The 27,770-nt window shown below is 40.8% G+C and overlaps 1 protein-coding gene across 2 annotated transcripts; it reads right to left on the bottom strand.

The window, feature by feature from the left end:
• Positions 1-27,770, bottom strand: LOC121522735 (myc box-dependent-interacting protein 1). Of its 2 annotated transcripts, XM_041807366.1 has the most exons (19): positions 27,489-27,770; positions 23,720-23,800; positions 23,397-23,451; positions 23,174-23,268; positions 22,603-22,698; positions 20,336-20,446; positions 20,169-20,261; positions 19,968-20,053; positions 19,804-19,879; positions 16,795-16,850; positions 12,638-12,682; positions 11,901-11,970; positions 10,419-10,541; positions 7,464-7,484; positions 3,669-4,028; positions 3,153-3,210; positions 2,026-2,096; positions 1,068-1,169; positions 1-988 (listed from the first exon to the last, which is right to left on the bottom strand). In XM_041807366.1, exons 1-19 carry the CDS (start codon positions 27,573-27,575, stop codon positions 887-889), a joined length of 1,788 nt encoding a protein of 595 aa, XP_041663300.1. In that variant the 5' UTR covers positions 27,576-27,770; the 3' UTR covers positions 1-886. The 2 variants fall into 2 exon arrangements, with proteins under 2 accessions (XP_041663300.1, XP_041663299.1); XM_041807365.1 differs by lacking the exons at positions 3,669-4,028; positions 12,638-12,682 and having other exon boundaries at positions 2,026-2,145; positions 3,157-3,210.

Below are 27,770 nucleotides of genomic sequence, written 5' to 3' on the forward strand. Positions count from 1 at the left end.
TGGATTTTAAAAGTAGAAGAAATGGGTTAGAAGAGGCAAAAATTAGATTAAAATTGAAAAAAAAAAAAAGCATAAATAGTGGTAAAGGAGAGTCAGATGATGAGGCTTCAAATAGGCAAAAATGGGTGAAAATTTGGTGAAATGGGATGAAAGTTTAATATAAACTGGCAAAAACTGTTAACTGAGAAAGACAAAAAAGGCTGGAAATTAGTTCAACTGAAAAAAATGGGCATATTAGATAGTGAAATGTGGTTAAAATGGAATAGATTGGGCATAAAAAGTGATAAAATGAGGTAAGTAGTGGCAATAATGGGTCACAGAGGTAATATTAGGCTTAAGTTGCAAGAATTGGTTTAGAAGTGGCAAAAACAGGAATAAAAAAGTGGTGGAAAGGGTTAAAAATGGGCAAAAATGAGTTTTCAACTGGCAGAAATGTGTTAAAATTTGTGGGAAAAATGATAAAAATTGATTAAAATTTGGCTAAATTTGTGTAACATGCCAAAGATGTAATGTAAAAAAATTCCTAGTTTTTTTAAGAGAATCTGGAGAACCCCTCTCGTTGTCTCGCGACCCAAAGGGGGTCCTGTCCCCAAGGTTGAGAACCACTGCTCCACCAGTGTGAGCTTTAACATGGAGTGGGACGAGTGAAATGGCTACAGTTATGTGTAAATGATGGCAGAAATCCACAGAAATGCCAAGATCCACTTTGAGCACAGTGTAGCAGACCTTAGAAATGCACGATTTCAGCCAGAACTGTGACAGCTCTGCTTCTATGGCCAAAGTCCTTTTAAAGATACAGTATCAGGGCGAGAGAGAGGAGAGGGTCGAGGCGAGAGAAGAGAGAGACATGAAGGAGGAAGCTGGAATGACGTCCCGTCCTCCTCTCTCACAGCCTTTGGGTGAAGTTTTCGGGGAATACTCCTTTGGTGGCGTTGTCTTTGTTCTGGTGCCAGTCGTCCTGCTTGACTCCCATCAGCCAGCCGTCATCCTGAAAACAGAAACACCTAATGAGGCTCACATTCGTCTACTTTTGTCCTGGAGCTCGTCAGCAGAGAACTTGTGTGTACCTGTTCTTCTGGGTTGTCAAAGGGGATTACTAGCACAACATCGCCAGCCTTCATCTCCAGCTCGTCTGTATCGTTGGCAGCGTAGTCGTGCATCACCTGGACCTGTTTCACATAAATTCAAGTCTTAGTAATCTCTATACCAGTGTTACTCAACCCTGCTCAACCAAAGAGCCAGACTGTTGACAAATACATTTGCAAGAGCCACAATTTAAGTGGTTAAAGTGGCAAAAACAGCTTGAAGTAGCAATAAAAATAAGTTAAAGGTGGCAAAAATGGTCAAAAAGTGGCAGAAACATGGCAAAAAAAGAGAGAAAAGTGACTAGAATGGGCAAAAGCAGTCAAAAGTGGCAAAATAGGGCAAAAATAGGAAACAAGTGGTATTTAATGGCAAAAGGTAGCTGAAATGGGCAAAAAATGTCTAAAAGAGGCAAAAATAGTATAAAAGTGGCTAAAAGAAGTTGCAAAAATGTGGAAAAAAGAGGAAAGAAGTGGTATTCAATGCCAAAAAGTAGCTTAAACAGGCAAAAAGTGGAGAATAAATGGTGAAAAAGGGCAAAAATGGTCCAAAAGTGGCAGAAAAGTGGCAAAAAAATGAGAGAAAAGTGACTAGAATGGGCAAAAAAACAGTCAAAAGTGGCAAAATAGGGCAAAAATAGGAAACAAGTGGTATTTAATGGCAAAGGTAGCTCATTTGGGTGAAAAGTGGCAAAATGGTGAAAAAGTGTTAAAAATGGGATAAATGGGACTATTAAGTTTGGCATTGAAAGCCTTCAGTAGGAGTCTGGGAAAGAAACTGATTCATGTGATTACTGTCTGAGGTCAAAGTTTTTCCTTTCTAAGGTTTTCTAGAGGAATAAAATCTCAAATCATCACAACAGAGCCAGACGTTGAGATCACTGCTTGATACACTCAGGCTGTATTTACATTGCATCTGTTTTATTTTTCTCTGTGTTTTTACCTTGAAGAGGAAGCCAGCTGGCATTTCTTCCTCCTCAGATGGAGCTTCTGTTGGTGCTGCTGCTTGTTCTTCTGCCGCCGCCGCCACCGCCACCGCCGCTGCTGCTGCTGGTGCTGGTGCCTGGGGAAAGAGACGTTCAGTTTCTTGTTAAATGGTGTATGATCAAAAACTGGTTGTTGATGAAGGTACATGAAGGTATGGAGCCTGTGAAGGTCCCAAAAGTGCCTGTAATGTGGTGATATGAGAGGTATCCAATCACTAGACAGTGAAGCTGCGACCTTGTATGCCAAATGTCTGACCCGTTCATCCCTGGGTCTGACAGGATATTTGTGAAAAGTTTAAAGCAAATCCCTCAAGGACTTCTTCAGATAACATGTTTATTGTTCATACTTTGTCGTATCGACACTGTTTAAACTTTAAAAAATTCAGTTTCTTCGTCATTTATCTGCTATGACTTTTCTCATTTCTGACTTTTATAATTTTTTAAAATATAGCTATTTTCAGCTATTTCAATATTTTTTTAGCCATTGAATGCAATTTTCAGCTATTTTTGGGCCAAAATCAGCTATTTTTATGCTATTTTCAGCTATTTAAAAGCTACTTTCAGCTATTTTTACCCTTTTTTGAGCTATTGAATGCATTTTCAGCTACTTTTATGCCATTTTATGCTATTTTAAGGCTACTTTCAGCTATTTTAGGCTATTTTCAGCTTTCCTATGCTACTTTCAGCTATTTTTATTCTTTTTGAGCTATTGAATGCCATTTTCAGCTACTTTTATGCCATTTTATGCAATTTTTATGCTATTTTTAGTTATTTTTGTGCTTTTGGCTATTTTCAGCAGGTCTTCCACAATTCAGCTGTCAGCATCCCCACACAATTTCAGCTGAAATTGCAATTTTGTTCTAGCTGATTTATAATATCAATTAAACACTAAAACATCCAGGAGGGGGAATGCTTATAGGCACTGTATAAAATAGGTTTAGTCCTTTTTTAAATAAACGTAGATGTTTCAGCTCTATTTCATAGATAATTTAAATAAAATCTGAAGATTAAAAAACATATTTATTTCATAATCAGTGAAAATTCTCTCTTAACAGTGACTGCATGGCAGGTGTTCCTCTTCTGCTCACCTCCTCTGCTGCTGGTTCTTCCTCTGTGGCTGCAGCAGCTGCTGCAGACTCACCCTGTGAGCACAGAGACATAATCACAGAGAGAGGTCAGAGGATGAGACTGACAGGAGATTAAATGAGGAGGAAGAAAAAACAGGAAAGAAGAGACAAACAAGACAAAGACAGACACTAAGTCACACAGCTATGGCTAATACAAGTGTGCTGAATGGACAGAAAGCTTTGACAGAAATGCACAGAGCAGGAGGGTAAGTGTGTGGACATTAGCAGTGATTGTGTGCATTGAGGAGCTCTAACACTCAGCTCTTTCCCTTAGCAGATATTTTCCAAACTGATGCATCCGTGCTGGTCCAGATGCATCCTACATCTTTTCATCTCAAGATTTCACAAACTTCTTTGTCACATTTTATCTCTTTTTTTTTTCTAGTAATCCATGCTCAAACCTCGGCCTCACAAACCGATGCATCCATCATTTTCGTCCAGATGCATCCCTCCATTTTTCTCGCCGTGTTTACCTGACCCTCTTCATCATCCGGCGCAGCAGCAGCTGGCGTTTCCTCTTCCTCAGCTGGAGCCTCAGCTGCTGGCTCTTCTGTGACCTGCTGGCTCTCGTCATCATCCCAGCCCTTCTGAGCCTCAGCCACGGGGTCGTAATGAGCCTGCTGACTATCCTCATCCGCCTCCTCCTCCTGAGCCTCGGCCCCGGGATCATAGCGCACCGGTTTGGTCCCGTCATCGCCCCAGCCCTCTGAGGCCGCCGCTATGGGGTCATAGCGGACAGGCTGCCTGCCGTCGTCCCCCCAGGCATCTGCAGCAGCAGCCACCGGGTCATAGTGCTGCTGGGTGTCTTCTTCAGGCTCCCCACTGTCCTCATGCTGAGGGGCAAGGGTCAGGTTTCAAGGGGTCAGAGGTCAAAAGACAGATTTTATAGTTTTTTCTAAGGCCTGAGGAAATCAAATGACTTTTAAGGGACAGAAAAGGAAAGGTATGGGGGATATTTAGGGGCAGATGTTCTCAGGAAAATGGCTGAAAAGTAAAAGAATTTGGAGACAGGGAATTTTTTGGGCATGGTAAAAGAAATGAATGAACAGAGGACATTTTAAAAGAGATACTAAAAGGGCACACAAGGCTCAATAATTCAGAAATCAAGAGACAATAATAGAAGAAATGTTATACTTTTGCCTATTATCTATCAAAATATGCTCATGTGGTTATAGTTCATGTTTTCAGCCATGAAAGCAAAAAGAAAAAAGAAAACCCCCCAAAAAAAGGGTTGGTGTGTTAGGGCTGTAATGGTACCTCACAATTCAGATAAAATAGCAACAAATATAGAAAATTTAAACTGATTTAACAAAAATAAATCTACAATATTCTTTTTCAACCCTTTCCCTACTGACCCAGCGCCGGCGCTGTATTTTATGTGTCCAGAGTATTATTACCGTAACTCTGTCAAAGTTTGTCTGATCAGAAAAATTCAAACGGTGTTGGAAAGCTGAGAATTGTGGGCATGCACTCATATATAGTTCATTATGGTACTCGCAACCATATCACGTGGGCATTCATAGCAAAACACCAGAAGTATTGCGAGACCGCTACAGGGATTCTCAACACTGTAACTCCTCCAAAGTTTGCTCAATCTAAAAAATTCCAACGCTGACAGAGAGCTGAGAATCTGAGCTTTCTGGTAATATATGATGTGTGGTATATACAGTGTTTAACAAATTTATTAGACCACCCTAACCCTAACCAAAGTCAGGTTTCTGCCACAGCTGCCCTAAATTAACAGCATTGGTAATTACCAAAATCATTTTCTATGTTTCTGCAATGGTTAATACACCAATATGTAGAAGCTCTTTAACCCAAATGATATTTTTAATGCTAAAATAGAATTATTATTATTGTTATCCATGAATTTTTAAATTTACTGATTTACAAAAAAAAACTGAATAAATAATAAAGCACATTAATATTTCTTGATTAATATGTCAAATTATAGTTATTTACTGTCATTCCTGAACAGAAAATGAGTTTTAGTGCTTGAATGTTATGCTTGATTCATTTCTGACTTGTCAGAGAAGCCCAGTGAGCCGGCTCAGATTTGGGTGAATTCAGTTTGAAATTCCTCATTCCTGTTCAAAATGGTAAAACGTGGAGAGCTGAGTGAAAATGAAAGAGTCCGCATTAAAGCACTTCATGATGCTGGATGGTCTCTGAGACAGAGATGACAGCTGGTCTGATACATTTGTTAAGCCTGTATATTACAGTAATGTTGAACAGCACCGTGAAAACAGCAGCTTTGGCAGAAGACGAGTGAGAAAGGAGAGTGAAGGAAGAGAGTAAAAGGAGAGAGAGTGAGAGTGGTGTTTAGTTTTCTAAAATAGCGTTAGATAGTGGCATTTGTGCGTGTCTGTCATGTGCAATAACAACATGTTACTGAGAATGCTGAGAATGCATTTTTACACCTTTATTTGCACTAACTGTCTCCTATGTATATAGTTATCTTTTGCACTGTGTTTTGCACACCCAGAGTCCTAGACTCAAAAAATGACTGCTGATTGTTCTAAACATGTATAGGTTCACATTTCAAATGTCAAATCAAAACTTCATGAGCAATAACAACATTTCTTCTCATAAAAGCCATGAAAACAAATCTGTTTTTGTGTTTTTCTTCTTTTAAACTGCTGACAATTCCATATAATGAGCAATAATCATTAACCAGATGTTGAAAAGTCAAGTTCAAGGGAGCAAAGCTCTCAGACTTAGAGCATTTCCTGACTATTTACAGCCAGAATAACTAAATATGTCCAAATCACCATTTTTAGACTCAGTAGGTAAAGGGTTAACCTCATAGCTATTGAAATGAAAATAATGCAGGAATCTAACCATAAACCCAGATCACGGTCGCTACTGTAGCGTAAGTTGAGTGAATCGTTACTAAGTTGATTTAGTAATTATAAAGTGTGCATTACTGAGGGAAATCTGACTCTTATTTACTTAGGTGAGTTTTCCTCTGATGTTTTCATCTAGCCAAGGTTGTTTTTGTTAAAGCTTGCTAGCAAATGTTAGCATCCAAGAAAATAGTGAGGCAAACAATTCCTGCGTATAAATAGACTGCTAGAGTTTGCTGAGCATGTTAGCATGACGTCTCAGTCTAAAGATGGCTCTAGATATTTTAATATTAGAAGTGAAACGTGCAAAATTAGCGACGGGGCTAAAGCCTGTCAGACTGTCAGAACGGCCTTTAGAGGATCTGAGAGATTTGGGGATAAAAAAGCACAGGCATTCTTTAGCTGATCTTTTCTGTCACAGTAAAAGGGAAATAATGGAGTTTGCAAAATCAGAACAAAAACTGGTAAAAGATGTCCCTGTGGGGAGTTATCAGCCAGTTATCATCATCATCATCATCGTCACCATAAGACCCAAGAAGACTGATGCAGGAGGGTAAACCTTTGCAGGGAAGGTTTGGATTAAAGAAAAAGAGAGATGAAGATAGGGAAGGGTGGCAGCAGGAGGCAGAAACGTAAAAACTGTCAGCCTTTTCCCATCAGAAAACTGATGCTGGATCTTCTGCAAGCATGTTTTTGTCCAAGGCTACGTTCAGATGGAGCAAGAAGGAAGCTTTGTAAGAGTAGAGGTGTCGTTTCTCTGCCTCAAAGCTGGACTGCATGTTTGGTTTGACATCTCTCTCTTACAGATGAACACAAAGGTTAGTTAATGGTCAGGATGCCAAGTTGGAAGAAAGTTGCCCACTCGTCATTTCTCTGAGACGACCCACTGAAAACGTGAGCAACTTCACTCAACTTCCACAACGACGCGTCCCTGTGTGTCACATGAAACATCCCGCTGAGAGCGGCGTGTGGATGAAGCATGTGTGCACACAGGGACAGAAACACAAATACAGGAGGTTGATTCAGTTACAAATATATTCTCATTATTTATATTTGAAGCTGAATCCATCCTCAAAAATCCCAACTTCTATTTGCGCTGTAGAATCTCCTCAGTGTTTAGTGTTTTTGGACATAAAGCACTGCAGACAAAGACAACGCACAAACAGATCTGGGACAAACAAAGATAGAAAAACCTACCCAGCATGCTTTGCACCATGCAGACTATGAAGCAGCATGCATACTCAGACTTGGGTTGTAAATGGGTTTTTTAAACGTACATTTAAAGTGAAACAAGTGTTCTGATGGCGACTATGAGCACAAGTGTGGAGTTCTCTGAAGACGATGGTGATCATAATGACGATTATGAAGCTTTTTCACATTAGGGACAGAGGAAGATGAGGAAGATGAGGCTGATACGCTTACCCATGAGTCCCAGTTTGCAGGCTGTGGAAACAGAAACAATAGAATAAGAATACAAGCTAAAGCCATGGCTAATGTCGCTGCGTTCTATAAGAAAATTCCCAGTGCAGGTCCCATGCTGTGAAACTACAAGCCCATGGCACACGATCTCCAGCAGAACAGCCAGTACTAACTTTACAGAGGTTAAATACTGACCTGAGGACAGATTTATTTAGACAACATCAGCTCTACTGTTTGAATCATCTTAGACTCGAAACCTGATTAAGGACGTTATGGATTTATCACTGTAGTATCCTGTGATGGTGGTGGACAAACTCCATTACTTTACTCTAATACTCCAAATTAGCGAATTACTGTCGTCCTGATTTTTTTTTACATATTTGTTTCACTGAAATGTATCAAATCAGACAGATTTAAATATTAGCCAAAGATAACCAGACTAAGTACAAAATGTAGTTTTTAAATGGTGATTTAATTTATTACAGGAAAAAATGGCATAATGATTCTCCTAAAAGCCAGGGGACAGTGTCTATAAAGACCCTGTAAAGTGAAAATAAATCTGTATTTATGTTTGATGTATGACAGCTCACTGTTATCAACCTCCAGGTCAAATTTCAGTCAGATCAAACATCTCTAAGTTTATAAAATTCAACATTAAAATCATGAAAAATGAGGCAGTAAAATCTGCCCCAGGATGGTGTGGGCGTTTCTGTTGAATGAAATGAAGCCACGCCCACTCAGGAGAAATATGATCCTCTCTGATTTAAAAGTGCTACAATCTAATTGGAGGAAAGCTCTCATGCTATTGGCCCGCCCTTTGACCTTATATTGACCTCATGATCAGAGCAGCTGCCTGGCTCTGGTCCAGAGAAGAGACAAAGTCTGTTTCTGTCTCAGATCTCTGTTCTGATGCTTTAAATCAGGGGCGTCAAACTCAGTCACAGCCTGGGCCAGGTTCTGGATTTGGGTCTAACCTGAGGGCCTAACAGGGTCAACATTTAACCATCGACTGTCAACCTAAAGGATTTTGTGATTAAAAGGTCAACATGATGAGTTAGAAATTTAAAATCTGAGATAAAAAGTCAAACTTATAAGCTTTAAAGGTAAAAACATGACATTAAGAGTCAAAATAATGTTTTTAACAATCAAAATATGAGATAAAAGTCAAAATTATGACTTTTAAAAGTCACAATATGAAATAAAATTTAAAATGCTGAGTTTTAAAGGCCAAAATAAGAGATAAAAGTCAATATTAGGAGTTGAAATTGTCAGCAAAAATTAGATACAATTCAAATTCATGGGTTTTAAAAGCCAAAATATGAAAAAAAATCATGAGTTTAAAAGGTTAAAAATGAGATGAAAATCAAAGTTAGAAGTTGAAAAAGGTTTAAAACATGAGATTAAATTCAAAATCATGACTTAAAAAGGTCAAAATAGGGTTTAAAATGTAAAATTATGAATCTAAAAGATAAAAATATGAGATAAAAAGTCAAAGATATGAAATAAAATAAAACCACAACTAGTTTAGGTATAACTGTGAGATGTAAAATATCATATGATATAAAAATATCATATGTTCTGGAGGGCCGGGTAAAACTGCACCATGGGCCGGATTTGGCCCCCGGGCCTTGTGTTTGACACCCTTGCTTTCAGTGATCCATAGACCACTGAGGCTGATAGATTTGGTAAATTTACCTCACAATGAAGAAAAAAACAGCATTTAACTGACTGTTAACTTTAATAAAGGCAGAGACATCAGCTAACAACAGACTGGGCTGAGATGAACTGCTCTGTGGTTTTAGATTGGAGTGTTAGAGGGGCGGGGCCAATCCCTACTGTGGGCTGATGACATCACCAGTCCACATATTAGCCCCGCCCACGTTAAACCCAGCCAGGAAAGAGGGGAAAAACGTTCTAAATCCAGAATTCAGTCACATGCAGATCTCAGAGTTTTCACGTTCACAGAAACCAGATTCACTCATTTCTAGAGAGTTCAGACTAAAACTGCTGATTTGACTTTACAGGGTCTTTAAAAACTACTAAAATGTTTGAGCTCCTTAATCACCTAAATATCTTCATAGCATTTAGAATCACAGAGTTCAGGTTTTAATTCTACATAAATAATTAATGTATAATGTCTTGTGGATAACTGTGGTGCATTTTGGAGTTGTAGGGGTTAATTCTCTGTTGATAGGAATAATAAAAGCCTGTGATAACTGACCTGTAGAGAAGTTTTACTCAGTCTAGTACCTGAAGCTACGTCTACAGAAAGGTTTTAAAGAGAGAGAGGTCAGAGCGCAGCAGGGTTGGAGTCGAGTTCATGCCATGAGTGATCTGTGGAGAGTGCTGAAGCAGGAAGAAGTGATCTCTAAAAGCAGGTTTCTACAGATCATCGTGCCATCATCCACCTCTCATTGAGTCAATCAGAAAGAAGCAGAGCAGGAAACACCCCAAACTATGCAAAGCTTTACAGAAGATTCCATTTTATCCAGATGATTTATGCTTATTATGTAAAATCACTGACGTTAAAAAGGGCCTAGAGAGTTCTCCTACAGTAGACTATAAAACCAAAGCTTTCTGCATAAATATGAAGATCTCTTGTAAAGCTTGGCATTGGTTGCAGTGGAAGGTCTCTAGTCTATGTTGTCATGCCATTATTTGTCCACCTGTGTGACCGTGGAGGCTGTGGCTGCTGCACTGAAAGAGTCCAGGTCCATGTCCAACAGGCTGCTGACTGCTGGACTGTCAAACTGACAACAACAGGAACAGGAGGGCTCATTGGCTAACTGCTTATGTAATAAAAGGGTTAGAACTACAATAGAAAGGGTAGACAAGAAGAGACTAAAAAGACCAGACTAGACTAGAAAAAGAAAAGGAAGCAGGCCTAAGGGTTCTTAGAGGCTGCGACCTGTCCAGGAGAGAATTAAAGGTCTGCTGTAGACGGCGGCGGCGACTCACCTCTGTGGGCGAGGTTACGTTGATATCAGGAGTGGCTGCAGAGTCAAACAGGTTGATGATGTTTTCTGTTTTCATCTCCTTAGACGGAGTCACCTTAGGAGGAGGAGGCACTGCCGGCCTTAGCTAGGAGGAAACCACATGGTCATTAAGCTATGAAAAAGATCAACAACAATAAGAATATGTGAGTAAAATCATGGCTGACAGTGTTTCACATGTTGATTTTTACAGTGAGGGTTGGGGGTCCAGCAGAAACAGTCTGGGAACCACCAGCTTAGTTCAGGGCAGAATATTTCACTGGAGATGATTTTATCTGGCTTCATTAGAATAAACTTTTCTCGTGGAAACTTCTCTCTGACAAACACTCCTCTAGCAGCTCTTACTCTGACCTGTGGTGGGAGAAATTTAAGAAGCTAAATCTGTCAGAGGAAAATATTACTGTCAGCAGATATCTGAGCCGTAACAAGAATGAGCTGGCATTAGCATACAGCCATGAAGCTGCAGTGTCCTGCTGCGATGGTGAAGAATAGTGAGGAATCGCCCTCATGTGGGAATAATAGTCCTTATTATACGATAAATTTCTTTTTGCCTATTTAAACTACTTTTTGGCATTGAATACCTCTTGTTTCCTCTTTTTTGCCCATTTTTTGTAACTACTTTTAGCCACTTTAATACCATTATTGCCTCTTTTCACCATTTTTGGCCCAGTTATGCTACGTTTTGCCATTAAATACCACTTGTTTCCTATTTTTGCACTATTTTCCCACTTTTTGACCATTTTTGCCCCCTTGTACTTATTTTTATTGCTTCTTCAAGCTGGTTTTGTCACTTTTTACCTCTTAGATTGTGGCTCTCTCAAAGGTATTTTTCAACCGTACTAGTAAGACTATGAATGTGCAGTTTTATCAGCCAATCTTGCAGACACTGTAACTTAATAAATAATCACTTTAAATTCAGTGACTAACGGGCAGATCTGCTAAGGTTTTTGCACCGTCTTTGGTGAGATTTGCGCCTGCTAAAAGCTCCTCTTTTGCAGAGAATCCACTAAAGATTTTGCCCTGAACATTTCTTCTCCTATTTCTAATTTGTAAACATGTAAAAGGGACAGGGTGCTATTTTCTAGGCTGGACAGTTTGCATGTATTTTTTGTGCAGTTTTGCATGCACTCTGTGGATCAGACGCCATTTTTGGGGTAATTTGCACAGCTCCAAACACATGCTAAAGGGATCTTTAGTGGATCTGCCCCTGTGAGGGCTGTTGATATGGAAACAAAGACGAGGCTTCCTCATTTGCTGCCTCCAGAATGTTGTAACGCTCCCTGTTGAAAGTTTCAGCTCCTGCAGCTTTGGTCTGAACTGGGCTGGAGACAGAGGCCTCACCCTCCATCCTTTATGCACTGCCTTTGCTTGCAGCCCATTACATAATAACATAGATTACATAGATGTCATACAGCTCCAAAGATTGTGTGTGAGAGGTCTTATCTACTTTGGATGGAGATTTGGGGATTGGTGGAGGTCCTCCTGGCCTTAGAGTGTGGTTCGATGCATCCCTCCCACTGAGAGAACGAGAAAGACAGAGAGAGAAATTGGTTTTAAAGAGACAGATCACAAAGAAAGTCACAAGGACTGCAAACACAGTGAGAGAAGTTCTAGCTAAGGTTATTAGGAGCCACTAGAAGCAAACAGCTGGAGAAGTTAACAGGCATGCTCTAGAAAAGTCCAAGCGGAGGTTGTTGGTGCAGAGCTGTCATGCAAGAAAAGTGAGCGACCTCTCTTTCCATCCTCCTCCCTTTCCTCTCGTCGTCCCATGCAAGCAGGCTTCATCTCTGCCACCTCTCCGTCCTCCAAAGCAAGCAGTGATAGAGCATTCAAAGGCAGGCCCAGAACTGTGGATATCTAAAGGCTGGAAATCCTGCAGCCACAGCTGGACCAGGCAGTTTTAGATTGGTGCTAAATAAGAAAGGTAATATGGGGAGGCTAGTTTTAGCTGTGTGTGTAGCTAAACGTGAGTTTTCTTGCCTGGTGCAGCGTTGAACATGCAGGTTTGCTGCTCTTTAAAGATCTGCAGCTCTGCCTGCATCACTTCCATCAGTGAGTCTACGGTTTCACTCGTACATCCAAGCACTACTTTTCTCTACGTCCCAAGCCTGTGGGCTGACTGACAGACAGCTGGACAGACAGACATGTTGTTGTGTCACCATGGTTACCACGTTTGTAGGTTACCTCCTGTTTGCTCCTGACGATGAGGCACCGCGGTTACCTGTCTTTCTGTAAGGGGGGGGGGGGGTTAGGGACGACTCCAGGTTAATGCACATGAGTTTATCTGATGCTTCTTTTATTTTTAATATGTTGAATTTTAATTTGTGACTTTTGTCTCCTAGACAAGTAAAAAGAGAGATTACCATTCAACCAAAGGATATCTACCAGTCAGATGTAATATTAAGGATTACTAAACACCTTTGTGCAGCTTTATTCTCCAACGCTGTGGTAAATTTGCACATTACACCCAAGACATATTCATAAAGCTATCTGGTGCCTTCTTGCAAAATTAGTGAGCCCATGTGGACCACTTCTGCAGTTTGATGGCGTTAAAAGATGCTGGTTTATTAGCAGCTAAGAGCAACGGCATCTTCTGTGATATCAAACCTCTGAGTTTAAAGAAAACTCTCAAACATGAAGATTAAATGTTTTAATAACCTCAACACTCACACTACTGCTGTTTGAGCTTTAGATTCACCACCTTAAACTCATTAAAGATGAAAAAACGTGAGTTTAAAGAGGTTCAAATATTTGCAGAAATGTCTGAAGACTAAATGTTTTAATAAGGCTATAATGGCAAACCACAGGAAAAGATGGATGATTACTTGCAGGGGTGTTAAACTCGAGGCCCGGGGGCCAAATCCGGCCCATGGGACAGTAGCAACCGGTCTAAAAGGTCATACCATGATCTTACTATAACTAACCTAAAATGTGAGGTCTGCAGATTTCCTGCAGTTTAAAAATGTAAACTAAACCTTGATGATATCAAATTTTCTTCAGTCATAAAAATGTGAAAAAATGAAGAGCATGAATAACTAGATCAAAGAAATGTGGAAAAATAAATACATTTTTATTTTCATTTCATATTTTCTATTTTGCATCGCACAATTATGACTTCAATCTATTATTTGGACTTTTTTATTTTGACCATTTTCAATTTATGATTTTAACTTTTAATCTCATATTTTAAACTGTCATCTTATTATTTTTGCTTTTATATCATATTTTGACCTTTTAGGTCAAGTCATATTTTTGCCTTAAAAACATGACTGAGACTTCCTTGGTTATACATTTCCTTTTAAAAGCATTATTTTAACATTTAATTTCATGTTTTAAACTTTGAACCAGTAAGTTTGACTTTTTATTTCAGATTTTTAACCTTTCAACTGATCATTTGGACTTTTTAAATCTCACAATCATTTATCATGAATGCTAACTTTTTCCCCATAATTTATAACTGACAAAAGATTTGGTTGACAGTGAAATGTGGACCCTGTTAGGCCCTCAGGTCAGACCTAAATTCAGAATCCGGTCCCTTCTGTGACTGAGTTTGACACCCTGATTTAGACAGTCATGACCTCTCAGTGCAGCTAGAGAGGCATCAGTATGTGGTATACTGGTGTATTTTTTTACAGTGCTTAGATTTAAATCATTCTTGCTGCCTGTAAACAATTAAAGACATTTTCACATACATAATCATCGTAACTGACAATATATCAATAAGGATGAAGCCCCTGTGTCTCCTACTGTTGAACAAAAGTGAAGCCAAAGCACCCCGGAGAAAACCTTTGAAACCCACGGGTTGGAGAGGACAAACAGAACCACCAACCTGCTATGCTACCGGTGCTATAGCGCCGAGCATTCATTAAAACAACCACAGAAACACCAGAGATCCATCACTGGATCACAGCAAGGGAAAGATCAATGAATACACAGAGACCCAGACAAGACCAAGACCATCAAAGTCCATAAATAAAACCATGCCAAGGTTGAACAGTTAAAGAGCATTCTCTCTTTAGTTTTGTGTCTGAAACTCTTTCAAAGAACAACATGCAAAAATCCCAAATCCTCTCAAATTTGTTCAACTAACTTCTTGTAAAAATGAATCCTTGTCTGTATTTAAAATCCACTGACTAGTGTGGAATTATTTAAAATATGTGAAAATGAGATGTTGATCTAGATTAGTCAGGTGGACGAGGCCTAAAGTTTGAGTTCAGAGGATTTCTGACTAGGAAGAAGACGGACTGATGTCTGAGATTTTGCAGTTATTTGTTGTTTTAGTGAGTGTTTCTCCTTATTCTCACATTCATGAAGTCCCAGAATAGCAGATCAGGGCTGGTCTCCGCTGGTCTTGATGGAAAATCCAGTCTGGCCGGTCTGAGACCGAGACAAGACTATTGCTGGGCTTACACCAAAAGATTTTCACGGTCACAGACTAAAAACTGAAAGTCTTTAGTAAATTTTAGGAGTCTTACTGGAGTCACGGCGCCCTCCCGTCATCTCCATCGTTAAGTTTAAGGCAGTAACCTGCGCTGTTTTATATCGGTCTTTTCCTAGTCGTGGACTTGCGATCATATCAAACGTGTTTGATATGATCGCAAGTCGCAGTGACGTAACACTATCAATGACCAATAGATGAGCTCTGACAAAACCGGAAACAGGAGACCTGCCGCTCAAAACAACCGCAAAAGCGGCAGAGCGGCATGGACGAACAAGAAACACCGGCAGTGAAACTTCGAAGGTCCCGACCAACATGGACCGTCCAGAAAGAGGAGCGGCTGGTGGAGCCGTGGGCAGATCAGCCTGTTCCATGTGAACTGTCCAACGTATCACGACTTTGAAAACAAATGCTAAAAGAATCTAGGAGCAGTCTTGTAAATAGTGACCCTGCAAGATTCACAGTCTTTGTAAAATCTCAGTCTGAGACTCGGCTGCGACTAAAAACTAAAAACTTGCCTTTAGATGTGAGCAGGTGTGGGCTAGTTTTCCAAATCTTTTCAAAGTCTTCTGATGTATGGGAAGCTTAAGACACTCAAAATGTGGTCTCGAGGCCGGTCTCAAGTACTATAACACTAGCCCCGCCCCTTGACCTCACGTTGACCTCATGATCAGAGCAGCTGCTTGGCTCTGTGCCAGAGAAGAGACAAAGTCTGTTTTATGTCTCAAATCTCTGTTCTGATGCTTTAAATCAGTGCTTCTCAACTGGTGGGTCAGGACCCAAATGTGGGTCGCAGGGCTGTTTTCAGTGGGTCTGAACTGGTTTCAGGAAAAAAAAAGAAAAAAAGGGCAAATATCTCTGATATTGAAGCTGTATATACTTTATTTGCAGGAAAATGAGTCAATCCTGGCTGTTTTCCTGATATCGTCACTTATTTATCCCGTTATCTTGGATGGAATATTTTCAAGAAAGTTTTTTTGTTGTGTTCCTTCCAGGTCCCAAATTCAGCATTTTTTGTTGAATTAATTTCATAAAAATCAGAATTTTGGGTCCCTACTTCACATTAGAGTCGTGGTGGGTCCAATGGCTGGACCAGTTGAGAACCACTGCTTCAGTGATCCATAGACCACTGAGGCTGATAGATTTGGTAAATTTACCTCACAATAAAGAAAAAAACAGCATTTAACTGACTGTTAACTTTAATAAAGGCAGTGACATCACCAGTCCACATATTAGCCCCGCCCACTCTAAACCCAGCCAGGAAAGAGGGGAAAAACTTTCTAACAGTCTAAATCCAGAATTCAGTCCCATGTAGATCTCAGTTTTCATGTTTACAGAAACCAGATTCACACATTTCTAGAGTGTTCAGACTAAAACTGTTGATTTGACTCTACAGGATCTTTAAGTCACCCTAAAAGGATAACCATGAAGATCTCCTGATCACAAACACCTCGCGTGCAGCTGACTACCAGCTTCTACTTCTGATGAGACTGAGAAACTCTCCTGAATAAAATTCAAGGCTCATGTCAGAAGAATAAAAATGAGCATACTCAGCACTGACTCACATCTGTCTGTGAATAATAATTCAGTCTAACCACCCAGAAAGATTATCAGAGTGCTTTATCAGATTCCTAATACCACACACGATAGAAAACCCAGAGCGATGTGTTCAGTATCTCTGACGGCGAGATACTGAGTCAGCACATGGCAGAAACTCCCTACACCTGGTCTCAATCAAGGCCAGTTAGCCACACACACACACACACACACACACACACCTGCCTCACTGAGCAGCTGGAGAGCCCTCACACATTCACATTTCTCCATTCCTCAGCCAAGCCAGTAAAATATGACACAGGCCACGGTGAGGTCTATTCAGTGTCTTAATGACAGAGTGATTTACCTGGTTGGGTCTGTTTTCTCCAGTTTCTCCAAAACGTCGTACAAATCCTGATCCAACTGCAAAAGAGCAAACAACCCACGATGAAATCATGAAGAGTTTTGGTTCATTTTAGGTGTTTCTGAGCGGTCAGACATCAACAGTCTGCTACTGTTTGTATGATTATTCCCAAATCCAGAGCAGAAGTATCAGGACTGTCTGATACAGTAGATCATCTTAGTGTAATCGGTCATAACCCCATCTTCTATTCTGTTTAAAGCAGTGGTTCTCAACTGGTGGGTCAGGACCCAAAAGTGGGTCGTGGAGCAGTCTTCAGTGGGTCGCAACTAGGTAGCCAAAAAAAAAAGGGGGCAGAAGTCCTGAAGTCCTTATTGGACATGCATTGATACCTTTTATTTTACCCTGTTTTACTGTGATATTGGGTAAATTTAGATGTTTGATCAATATTTCAACTAATTTATCTCCTGTTTGTGCAATGAATGGCTACTTTTCCCAGGATGATGAAGTAATTTTACATGTGTTCTGAAAAATGGCAAAAATTGACACAAAATGACGGGGAAAAGGGGTGTAAAATATTTCACTTTTGTCCCTTTTCTGTTTTTAAATCAAGCGTTTTGGTTGAATCATGTTCCCAACTGGGACATATTCAATTTATTAAATATGTGTTTTTAAAAATTTTTTGGAAACTTGGGTCACGATCTGTTTTAAGACAAACTGGTGGGTCCCGAGGCTGGACCAGTTGAGAACCACTGGTTTAAAGGGATACTTTAACATTTTGGCAAATTTGCCCATTGCCATAATCCCTATAGTCTTAGTAACAGGTTTGTTAATAATAATAATAATAATAATAATAATATCTTGAATTTATATAGCGCCTTTCAAGAAACCCAAGGACGCTTTACAGGAACACATAGACATGGACAAACTATGTGAGGGTAGGATGAGTGCGAGGGGGGGTTTAGTGAAGACTGTAGGCTGTGGTGAACAGGTGGTGCTTGAGACATTTTTTGAAAATGTCCAGAGATGGAGCGCTACGAATGTCTGCAGGAAGAGTGTTCCAGAGGGTGGAGGCTGCAGCACTGAAGGCTCTGTCTCCATAGGTTCAGAGTTTGGTTTTGGGCATTGAAAGTAGGCCGGTGTCTGAAGACTGAAGGTTGCGGGATGGTGTGTATGGATGGAGGAGATCAGAAAGGTATTGGGGAGCCAGAGCATGGAGAGATTTGTATGTGAGGAGGAGGACTTTGTAGTTGATACGGGACTTGATAGGGAGCCAGTGGAGGTGGATGAGGGTCGGAGTGATGTGTTGCCAGGGTCTAGTGCAGGTGAGAACTCTAGCTGCAGAGTTTTGGACGTACTGAAGCCTGTCCAGGGATTTGCTCGGTACCCCGGACAGGACTCCATTGCAGTAGTCCAGACGGGATGTTATGAAGGAGTGAATGAGGGTTTCTGCCACAGGGCCTGGAAGTGATGGTCGGAGTCTGGAGATGTTCTTGAGATGATAAAAAGCGGATTTGGTGACAGACTTTATGGGATTGGAAGGAGAGGGTGGAGTCCAGGATGACGCCCAGGTTTTGGACCTTGGAGGACGGACAGATGGAGGTCCCGTCCACATGGAGCATGAGATCTCCAACCTTCTGCAGCAGCGCTCTGGGGGCCACCACCATGAGCTCTGTTTTATTGCTCGTTACCTTTAGTTGTCCGTGCAAGCTATTTTTAGATCGGCGCTGCTGAGTTCGGAGCTGCTGTGTCAACTTAATGGAGACAGACGTTATTTTTGGCTTTCCCTCATCAAACTCACAAATACACAAACCAACAACTCCAAAACGCTCTCGTGGACAAGTTATGACCTGTACATTCCCCACGCTATGAAATAACCATGGAACATTACGAGACGGAGATGTTTTAAAGCTAAATGCAAAGCCGGAACTACCGAGTAACTACAGCACTGCCACAGGCGCGCACTGTGTCACTCCGCCCAGTGGTTTACTCAAGAAATAGTTCCGAGTATTTGCTTCATGTGTCGTAATGTTACATAATTACACGTTATTATTTCATAACGTGGTGAATGTGCAGGTCACAACTTGTCCACGAGAGCATTTGGAGTTGTTGGATTGTGTATTTGATGGATTTGATGAGGGAAAGCCAAAAATACCATTTGTCTCCATTGAGTTGGCACAGCAGCTTCGAACTCGGCAGCGCCAATCTTAAAATAGCTTGCACGGACAACTAAAGGTAACGAACCTATTACTAAGACTATGGGAATTATGGCAATGGGCAAATTTGCCAAAATGTTAAAGTATCCCTTTAAAGGGGACATATTTTACCCTTTAGGACCAGTTTATATCGGTCTCAGAGGTCCTAAAACATGCCTGTGAAGTTTGTTGCTGCAAAAACACTCCAGTATTGATTTCTGCATATCTAAAACTCCTCTGTTTCAACCCTGCTCAGAACCAGCTGTTTCTGTGTCTGTGGCTTTAAATGTTACTGAGCTGTCTGACTCCGCCCATGACTCCGCCCCTATCAGGAAATGGAAATGGCTTAATGGATGTGGTTCTCCTGATCCCTCTCTCAGCTGACTCAGGAAAGGAGGGCGGAACTTTCTTCCAAGTGAGGAGGGGCAAACCTAACCTGGGGGCGGGGCTAACTCCCCACCTGACATCATGAGGGAAAAATCTGAGAATCTGTTTCAGCACACATTTTCTGATATAGGTGTATGTGTGTGGGGGGGGGGTCTAATTCTTGGGGGGTTGTGGACAGGCCAGGGGCACATGTTTTTGTTAGAACAGCCTCAAAAAGTGATTTTGCATAATATGTGACCTTTAAAAGAAAAAATGAGCATGGTGGGGTTCAGATTGAGTTTAAATAATCTCTGAAGGGCAGCCACACGTTTCCCTCTCATACTTGGCTGCAGCCGTTGCTGATGTAGATGAAACTGACCTTGTCTGTCTTTCCCATCAATTGCTACCTGATGCATTTATTCAGCATTAATTCAGGTCAATACAAAAATCTTACCCGGCTTATTTCCTTGTGAAATTTCTCCTCAAAGCCGGCCAGACTCTGGAAGGTGCTCACGTAAAACCCGACCCGACTAGAAACACAGAGAGCATTGATTATGTCACAGATGTAGACACATAATTACAGCATTCTCACACACACACACACATTATCATACACACCTGTTCCACAGTGAAGGTAACTCCTCCTGCAAGTCAATGTTAATGTCCTCAAACACTTTCTGGGCTCTCTCCAGCTCTTCCTCAGCCTGGAACAAGCGTAGCATGCTGTGAGTGCTGACTGTTGGTAGATGAAGAGCTGTGTGTGTGTGTGTGTATGTGTGTGGGTGGGTGTGTGTGTGTGTGTTTGAGAGTCTCCCGTACCTGGCTCTTGGACAGACTGCTCTGGGCCACGTTGTGTGCAGACAAGATACCCTGAGCCCAGCCCGGCGTGGCTCTCTCCAACAACGTGGAAGGCTGAAGGAGAGAATGGAGGAGGCTGTGACATGTTTCATTCTTCCAGCATCCATGATAATAACGTTATAAATTACCTTGGTTAATTTAATGCCCCCATCCTTTTTCTTGGCCTTGTGTGTGATGGCATAGTTGTGTCTGGCGCTGTCATAATCCACCAGCTTCCTGTCCCGCTTTGCTATACGTGCCTGAACCAGAAGGGAAAGGGTGTATGTGTTATCCAATATCAAACATCAGGAATGTGGTATTCAGAATCGTGTATTAAACCATCATTCGCTGTGGTTTTTGCAACTTTTATACAAGAATTTGTACAGTCATAAAATTCAAATCTTGCCAATGATTCACAAGGCATTGTGGGAGATTTCTAGGGTCACACCACATGCAAATGCCACAACACTTGCATATTCAGAAAACACATGAAAACTCAGAAAACGGAAATGTTTCCAGGGGACCACAATCAATGACGGACCCACATCCTGTCGGCCAAAATGGAGTTGTTTCCTAAAGAGGTAAGTGTTCTTTTAATTTGATCAAATTTAAGTCAAATAAAACATCTCTAAGTTTACAAAATTAAATCATAAAAAATGAGGCAGTAAAATCTGCTCCAGAATGGTGTGGGCGTGTCTGTTGAATGAGCTGAAGCCACGCCCACGCCTTGCATCAATCTAAAAATGCTACAATCTGATTGGAGAAAAGCACTTGTGCCCCTTGACCTTACATTGACCTCATGATCAGAGCAGCTGCCTGGCTCTGGTCCAGAGAAGAGCCAAAGTCTGTTTTCTGTCTCAAATCTCTGTTCTGATGCTTTAAATCACACGGGTGTCAAACTCAAGGCCCGGGGCCAAACCCGGCCCGTGGTGCAGTTTTACCCGGCCCACCAGATCATATTTTTAATATTACTGGGACACCAGTATGAGGTCTGCAGATTTCCTCCAGTATAAAAATGTAAACTTAACCTTGATGATTTATAACATCCTTGCTGAGTCATAAAAATGAGAAAAACTACACAGTAAAAATAATTTGATGAATGTCAGGAACACGGGGAAGAAATTAGTGTTTTCTCTATATTTTCAATTTTGCATCTCACAGTTATGACTAAAAGTTATGGTTTTGACTGTTTATCTCATATTTTTACCTTTTAGATGAATAATTTTACATTTTTGAGTCTAATTTTGACCTTTAAAGTCATGATTTTGACTTTTATCTCACATTTTGACCTTTTCCAACTCATAACTTTAATTTTTTTTGTACCTTTAAAAACCATGATTTTTTTATTTCATTTCATATTTTCACATTTGAAACTCATGATTTCGAAGTTTATCTCATAGTTTGACCGTGAAAAATCATGATTTTAAATTTTATCTCATTTTTTGACTTTTGAAATTCATGGTTTCAATATTCTAGCTCATATTTTGCCTTTTGAAAACATTATTTAGACTTCAAATGTCATGTTTCTACCCTTTAAACCTACAAGTTTGACTTTTTATCTCAGATTATGAGTTTTTGACTTATGTTCACCTTTGAATCATAAAATCATCTATCATCAGTGCCAAGTTTTTTACCCCTATAATTCATTACAGGTGAAAATAAGGTTGACATGACATTATGGTTAAATATGGACCCTGTTAGGCCCTCAGGTTAGACACAAGTTCAGAATTCGGCCCCTGCTGTGATCGAGTTTGACACCCCTGCTTTCAGTGATCCATAGACCACTGAGGCTGATAGATTTGGTAAATTTACCTCACAATGAAGGAAAAAACAGCATTTAACTGACTGTTGACTTTAATAAAGGCAGAGAAATCAGCTAACAACAGACTGGACTGAGATGAACTGCTCTGTGGTTTTAGATTGGAGTGTCAGAGGGGCGGGGCCATTCCCCTGGTGACATCACCAGTCCACATATTGGCCCCGCCCACATTAAACCCAGCCAGGAACGAGGTGAAAACGTTCTAACAGTCTAAATCCAGAATTCAGTCTCATGTAGATCTCAGAGTTTTCACATGTTTACAGAAACCAGATTCACACATTTCTAGAGTTCAGACTAAAACTGTTGATTTGAATTCACAGGGTCTTTAACTCTCCTGTGAGGAATTTCTGTTTTGTGTTTATTTTTGTGCCTTTTTGGTGCTACGTCTTTGATCTTTGCTGATTTTGATGATATTGGCGTGTATTGATCTTTATTGTGAATCTTTGAAAAATTTCAAACTGATGTTAAGGTAGCACAGTTAAAATATCTTTTTTTTTGCCCTTTTTTATGTCTTGTGAGTCATATTTCAGCCTCTTTACATGCAGATAAAACCTCCTGAGTGTATGGTATCTTCTGGTGGAAAAGCCCAGCACACACCTTGATGTCAGGGAACTGGCCCAGGTAGGTGTCCATGGAGATGAGAGCATGATCAACCAGCTTCTGGTGGTAGTCGGTCCACAGCACATCACAGTCCTGCAGCAGGGGTGAACACAGAACAGAACACGCACACTTCTGATCACATTAGCCTCAGAATGAATCATTCCTGAATGAGTCTGTGTCTATTTGACATTAATATGGAGACTATTCCAGCAGCTTTCTTCTTCCATTATTGGCTAAACTCAACCACTTTCAGCTGATTGCAGTCTTTGGCAGAGAACCATTAATCAGACATGAATTCATGCAGTAATTCTAATGAGGATGGAGGGAGATTTAAAGAGGTATGATTTTGCTTTCAAGAAGGAGTCTAAAAGATCCACAGAGCAGTCCGACACAGCTGTTTATCCTCGGGAAGGAAGCTGCTGTAATGCATAGCTAACAGCAGCAGACCCCCCCCACCCCCCACACATAATCATCTCATATATAATAACGCAGAGAGCTTTGCCCTTCAGCTCGTCTTCACACTCTCACACCTGCGGGCTTCTCTGTTTATAAAGGAAGAGCTTCTGACCTCTACGATGGAGTCCACTTCTCTTGCGCCGTGCCACTCGGGCTCGTACATGTCAGCCAAACACGCCTGGACGTTTCTGGAGGACTCGTGCATGGCTTAGAACAAACACATGATAGAAATCAGTGTGGGTATGAACTGGATAAGGCTGGTTTTTATTAGATGTGTATTTCTGTCCTGGTAGTGAGTGCTCCTGTCTGGATTTGTTCAGGGTTTTGTGTTTCACCTTTCACTGCCTCCAGGTACGCCCTGAGGTCCCGCTGCAGTTTGCTACCTTCAGCCTGGGGGTGAAACACAGAACACAAGGCTTACAAAACAGATCAGAACAAAGCAAAACGGCGTGTGGAGACATGTACAGCCTGGTGATACAGAACCATCACAGTCAGAGCAAATATTTTCCAGCTAATGTAAAATTCATAGAGCAAGTACAAACACGCCTGCCAACCGTATCCTGTTTAAATGTGCACTGTTATGCCATTATGAGTCAATAACATTGATTTTAGGGGGATTTGGAGCATGCCTCAGCGCCTCTATGTGGATTGTACTCACATATTGTTTGTTGAAGTTGATCACCCCCTCCTCAAACGCAACATCTTTGGTCTCATCGGCTTTGCCAAGCTTCTGTAGAACCTGTATTTGAGAAGAGAAGTGTTAGTACCAAATGAATAGGATGAAATATCTTTGCTTTTGCACCAGGTAGAGCAAAAATGAGTGTGGAATTCAGTGTTGCTCCTAATAATGGTAAAAAACTGGTCACAGGATCGATTCGAGGTCTGAGAAATGTTTGGTGCATGTCGTTCTCACTCACTCTGGGCTCCTCTATGCAGGGGCCAACAGAAACTCTGAGGGCCGGACTTTCAAATACACAAAAATTAAATAAATATTTTGGTCTGATTGAAATATTATTGCAGTAGTATTTGTATTTTCTTCAAATCTACAGGACATTTTTAGTCATTACCAGTGAGAGCTATCCCTGTTATCTATAATGCAGCAGGCCTGACAACAGGATTAGCCAGACCCCTGAAAATCACAGAGAATGGGCCCTCCCTAAATGTCATTTAGCACCAATATTAACCCATTTTGACACTTTTAACCCCTTTTTGATACTTTTTGCCTCTTTAACCTAATTTTTGCAAGATTTGAACCCCTTTTGAACCACTTTTTCCTGCATGTTTTATCCCCTTTGTGCCACTCTTCTATCTATTGTTGTCACTTTCCTTCCATTTTTGCCACTTTTTAACCCCTTTTTATTACATTTTTTTCAAAATTTTTTGCAACTTTAAAACAATTTGTTCTCTTTTCAACCCACTGTTGATACTTTTTGCCCCTTTTTGCCTCTTTAACCCAATTTTGAAAGATTTTAACCCCATTTAAACAACTTTTTCTGCATGTTTTATCCCCTTTGAGCCACTCTTTTACCTATTGTTGCCACTTTTCTTCAATTTTGCCACTTTTTACCCCTTTTCTTTACTTTCTTGCACTATTTCTTGTCATTTGTAACCCATTTTTTGATAAATTGTGCCCATTTTTCCTCTTTTAAAATTGTTTTGACACATTTTAACCCCTTTTCACAACTTTTTTGTGCCAATTTTTGCAGCACTTTTGCCAGCCTTAACCCTTTTTTTAAATATCAACTTATTTTGATAGTAAATTGCTGTAAAACAGATCAAATGGTTAGTCAGTCTAAAACTATTTCAATGTTAAACATTTGTGGGATGGATTTAAAAACTGAGTACTGTTAAAATCTTCATTTCTTCCTTTTCTGAATCTAATGATCTTTTGGGGGCCGGACAGGAAGCTTTGGGGGCCTGATGTGGCCCCCGGGCCACCAGGTGATGACCAGTGGTCTATGCTTATAGAAATGTAAGACTTTTTAAAACCCGAGATGTGAAAAATAAATACCGCCTTTTGCAGGGTAAACTGTCAGAAATAGAAGGAATGAGGTTTCCCAGTAAAATGGACCAGGACTGAATTTTCAAAGTTAAAGAACTGTTTGTGAAATTTTTAATGGGGTAGGCCTAAAGGAATTTTTGGGGGGTCATGAATACCCAAATTTGATGATTTCTGGCACATTTAAAGCCTCTGTTTTTATAAATATACAGTGTAATGGTATTTGTGGTGTTAAGCAGGTGTGCTGATAACTTCTACAACAACAACAACAAAAGAGATTAAAACTGATATTTTGACAAAAATTTCAGGTCAGAGATTTTTATGATGATTGCTGAGATGTATCCTGAAACTGTGGAAGTCCAATTTAGCTCCCAAGTTTGAGACTTGGTTGAGGGAACTCATCAGCATCCTACACGTGGAAAGACTGAGATACAGGCTCTCTGGTAATCTTCTGAAGTTCTCCAGGATATGCTGTCCAGCGCTAGAGCATATGAACGACCAATCACACTCTCTTTGCCCACCTACCTTGCTTATGCACCTCCTTTGTAAGACGGACAGCTGTACAGTGGAGCAGTGACACTGCTGTGATTTGTACTGCCTTTTATTCTTTTATTTTTGTTTTATTATTCATTCATTCATTTGTTTAATTGTACATGTCTGTGTCATTGTTGGTTTTTCATTAATATTTCTTATTTATTTATTTGTCATTGTCTCCTTGTCTCTTACGTGATGTAATTTGAAAATGTTCATGAATAAAATGTTCAAAATGAAATATATATATATATTGCACCTTTTGAAATTTGCAGCAGGCCATATTGTGATTTTGATGAACTGCCCTAATAAAAAGGTCATGATCCGGAGAGAACAACTGGAAATGTCTCATTTTCACAGTGAGAACAGGTAATGTGTGTATTTTTGTCTGTAGAGCAGGAGTCATCAAGAACACCTGCACAGGGGCCAGATTTAGTCTCTGGGGGCCGGACTTCCAAATAAAGAAAAATTAAATCAATGTTTTGTTCTGATTAACATTATTTTACTATAATTTTCTTTCAGGACGTTTGTGGTCATTACCAGTGAGATCTATCCTGCCGTAGACCCACAGAATCAGCTGCTGAAAATCCCAGAGACTGGGCCCTCAACAATTATGATTTAGCACCAATATGAACTCATGATTCACACTTTTCACTACTTCACTGCTTCATTCTGATGTTTCTGCAACGTTTTGCCACCTTTAACCTATTTTTGATACTTTTTGCCCGTTTCGCTTCTTTAATCCATTTTTTTTGCCATTCTTTAACTCCTTTAAACCACCTTTCTTGCCCGTCTTATCCCTTTTGTGCCACTGCTTTATCCATATTTTGCCACTTTTCATGACTTTTTTATACCATTTTGCCACTTTTAACCCATTTCGATAGACTTTTTGCCACTTTTTTCCTCTTATACCAATGGTTTGCCGCATTTCAGCCTCTTATCACCACTTTTCCTGCAGGTTTTGTCCATTTGTGCCACTCCACAACCCATTTGGATGCCTAGCGCTCATTTTTGCCACTCTTTAACCCTTTGACACTTTAATCCTCCATTTTTGCCAGTTTGAACCCTTTTTTATTTTCTATTAATGGCTGACGGGTGAATTTCTGTAAAAACAGATAAAATGTGAAGTCATTCTGAAACTATTTGAATTTTTATTGCTTTAGGGGTGGATTTAACAGACAGGAAGCTTTGGGGGGCCCGATTTGGCCCCCGGGCCACCAGTTGATGATCAGTGCTGTAGAACATTATTTCATTCACAGAAATATTCACAGGTCAGTTAAGGCTTCATGTAGATCCATTATAGCACATGTTGTCTCTACAAATACAGTCTATGTGGGGTTAACAGGGTTAAATCAGCCGTCTCTCTCCCAGGACTTGATGCATTCTGATGGACAAATGGCGCCCCCTATCATTTATTCAGTGCCAAACGCGCAGGTGCACAGACGCATAAACTAGGCCTCTAACTACCCACCGATGCTCGCTGCAGCATGGTTAGCAGTTACTATCATGTTAGCTGATAGCTGAATCTAAGAGGTCGCTCCAGAAATCACCACCAGCTCGACTCACGCGCTGAGAAACCACCGTCCTGACCTCACGTGCCAGTATCGCCCCAGTCCAGGGCTGCACTCTGCGCAGGCCTGTAGTCCCGTCTACCTCTCTGCAGAGTGAAACACGCCCGCTGAGTGACATTGACGTGAGAAACGGTGCATCTAAGAGTGGACGTCCTCATCCTCACAGCCAGCAGCCCTGCTCCGATCACTATCAGGTCGTGATGCGACACTGCGCCTCGGTGGAGGATGCGGCAGTGCTGCTTGGAGGCTCCCAGGCTGGAGTGTCCATCCCCCCCTCTCTCTCACACACACACACACACACATTAATGTCACCGAGCAGCTCTTACCTTCTCCTGGGCTCTCGTTAGTCTTTTCTGAACGTTGCTGGCCACTTTCCCTGCTGTCAGACCCTTCCCCAGATTCAGCTCAGCCATCTTGGAGCGTAGATCAGCCTTTGGATGCGAGGAGGATGCAAGCACAGCAACAACGATCGGATGGACCGCTACGGCGACCGATGAGGACAATGCATCAATGTCCGGTGAAGAAAAAAGGGTAAATGTAAACCTGTGATGTTTTCATGTATCTACAGGCAGGTGTGTGTTCAGAGAGCTAAGCTGTGTTCTCCAATG

This window comes from Cheilinus undulatus, linkage group 15, assembly GCF_018320785.1.
Source record: "Cheilinus undulatus linkage group 15, ASM1832078v1, whole genome shotgun sequence".
Lineage (NCBI taxonomy): Eukaryota > Metazoa > Chordata > Actinopteri > Labriformes > Labridae > Cheilinus > Cheilinus undulatus.

Bases quoted from the DNA above. Each gene is read 5' to 3' on its own strand.
- LOC121522735 (XM_041807366.1), bottom strand. From the start codon at position 27,575: ATGGCTGAGCTGAATCTGGGGAAGGGTCTGACAGCAGGGAAAGTGGCC. The intron at 20,262-20,335 runs GTAATTTATAAC...TCTCTCCTTCAG, and splicing joins GGGGCATTAAATTAACCAAG to CCTTCCACGTTGTTGGAGAG. The intron at 12,683-16,794 runs GTAAATCACTCT...CCCCCCTTACAG, and splicing joins GAGAAAACAGACCCAACCAG to AAAGACAGGTAACCGCGGTG.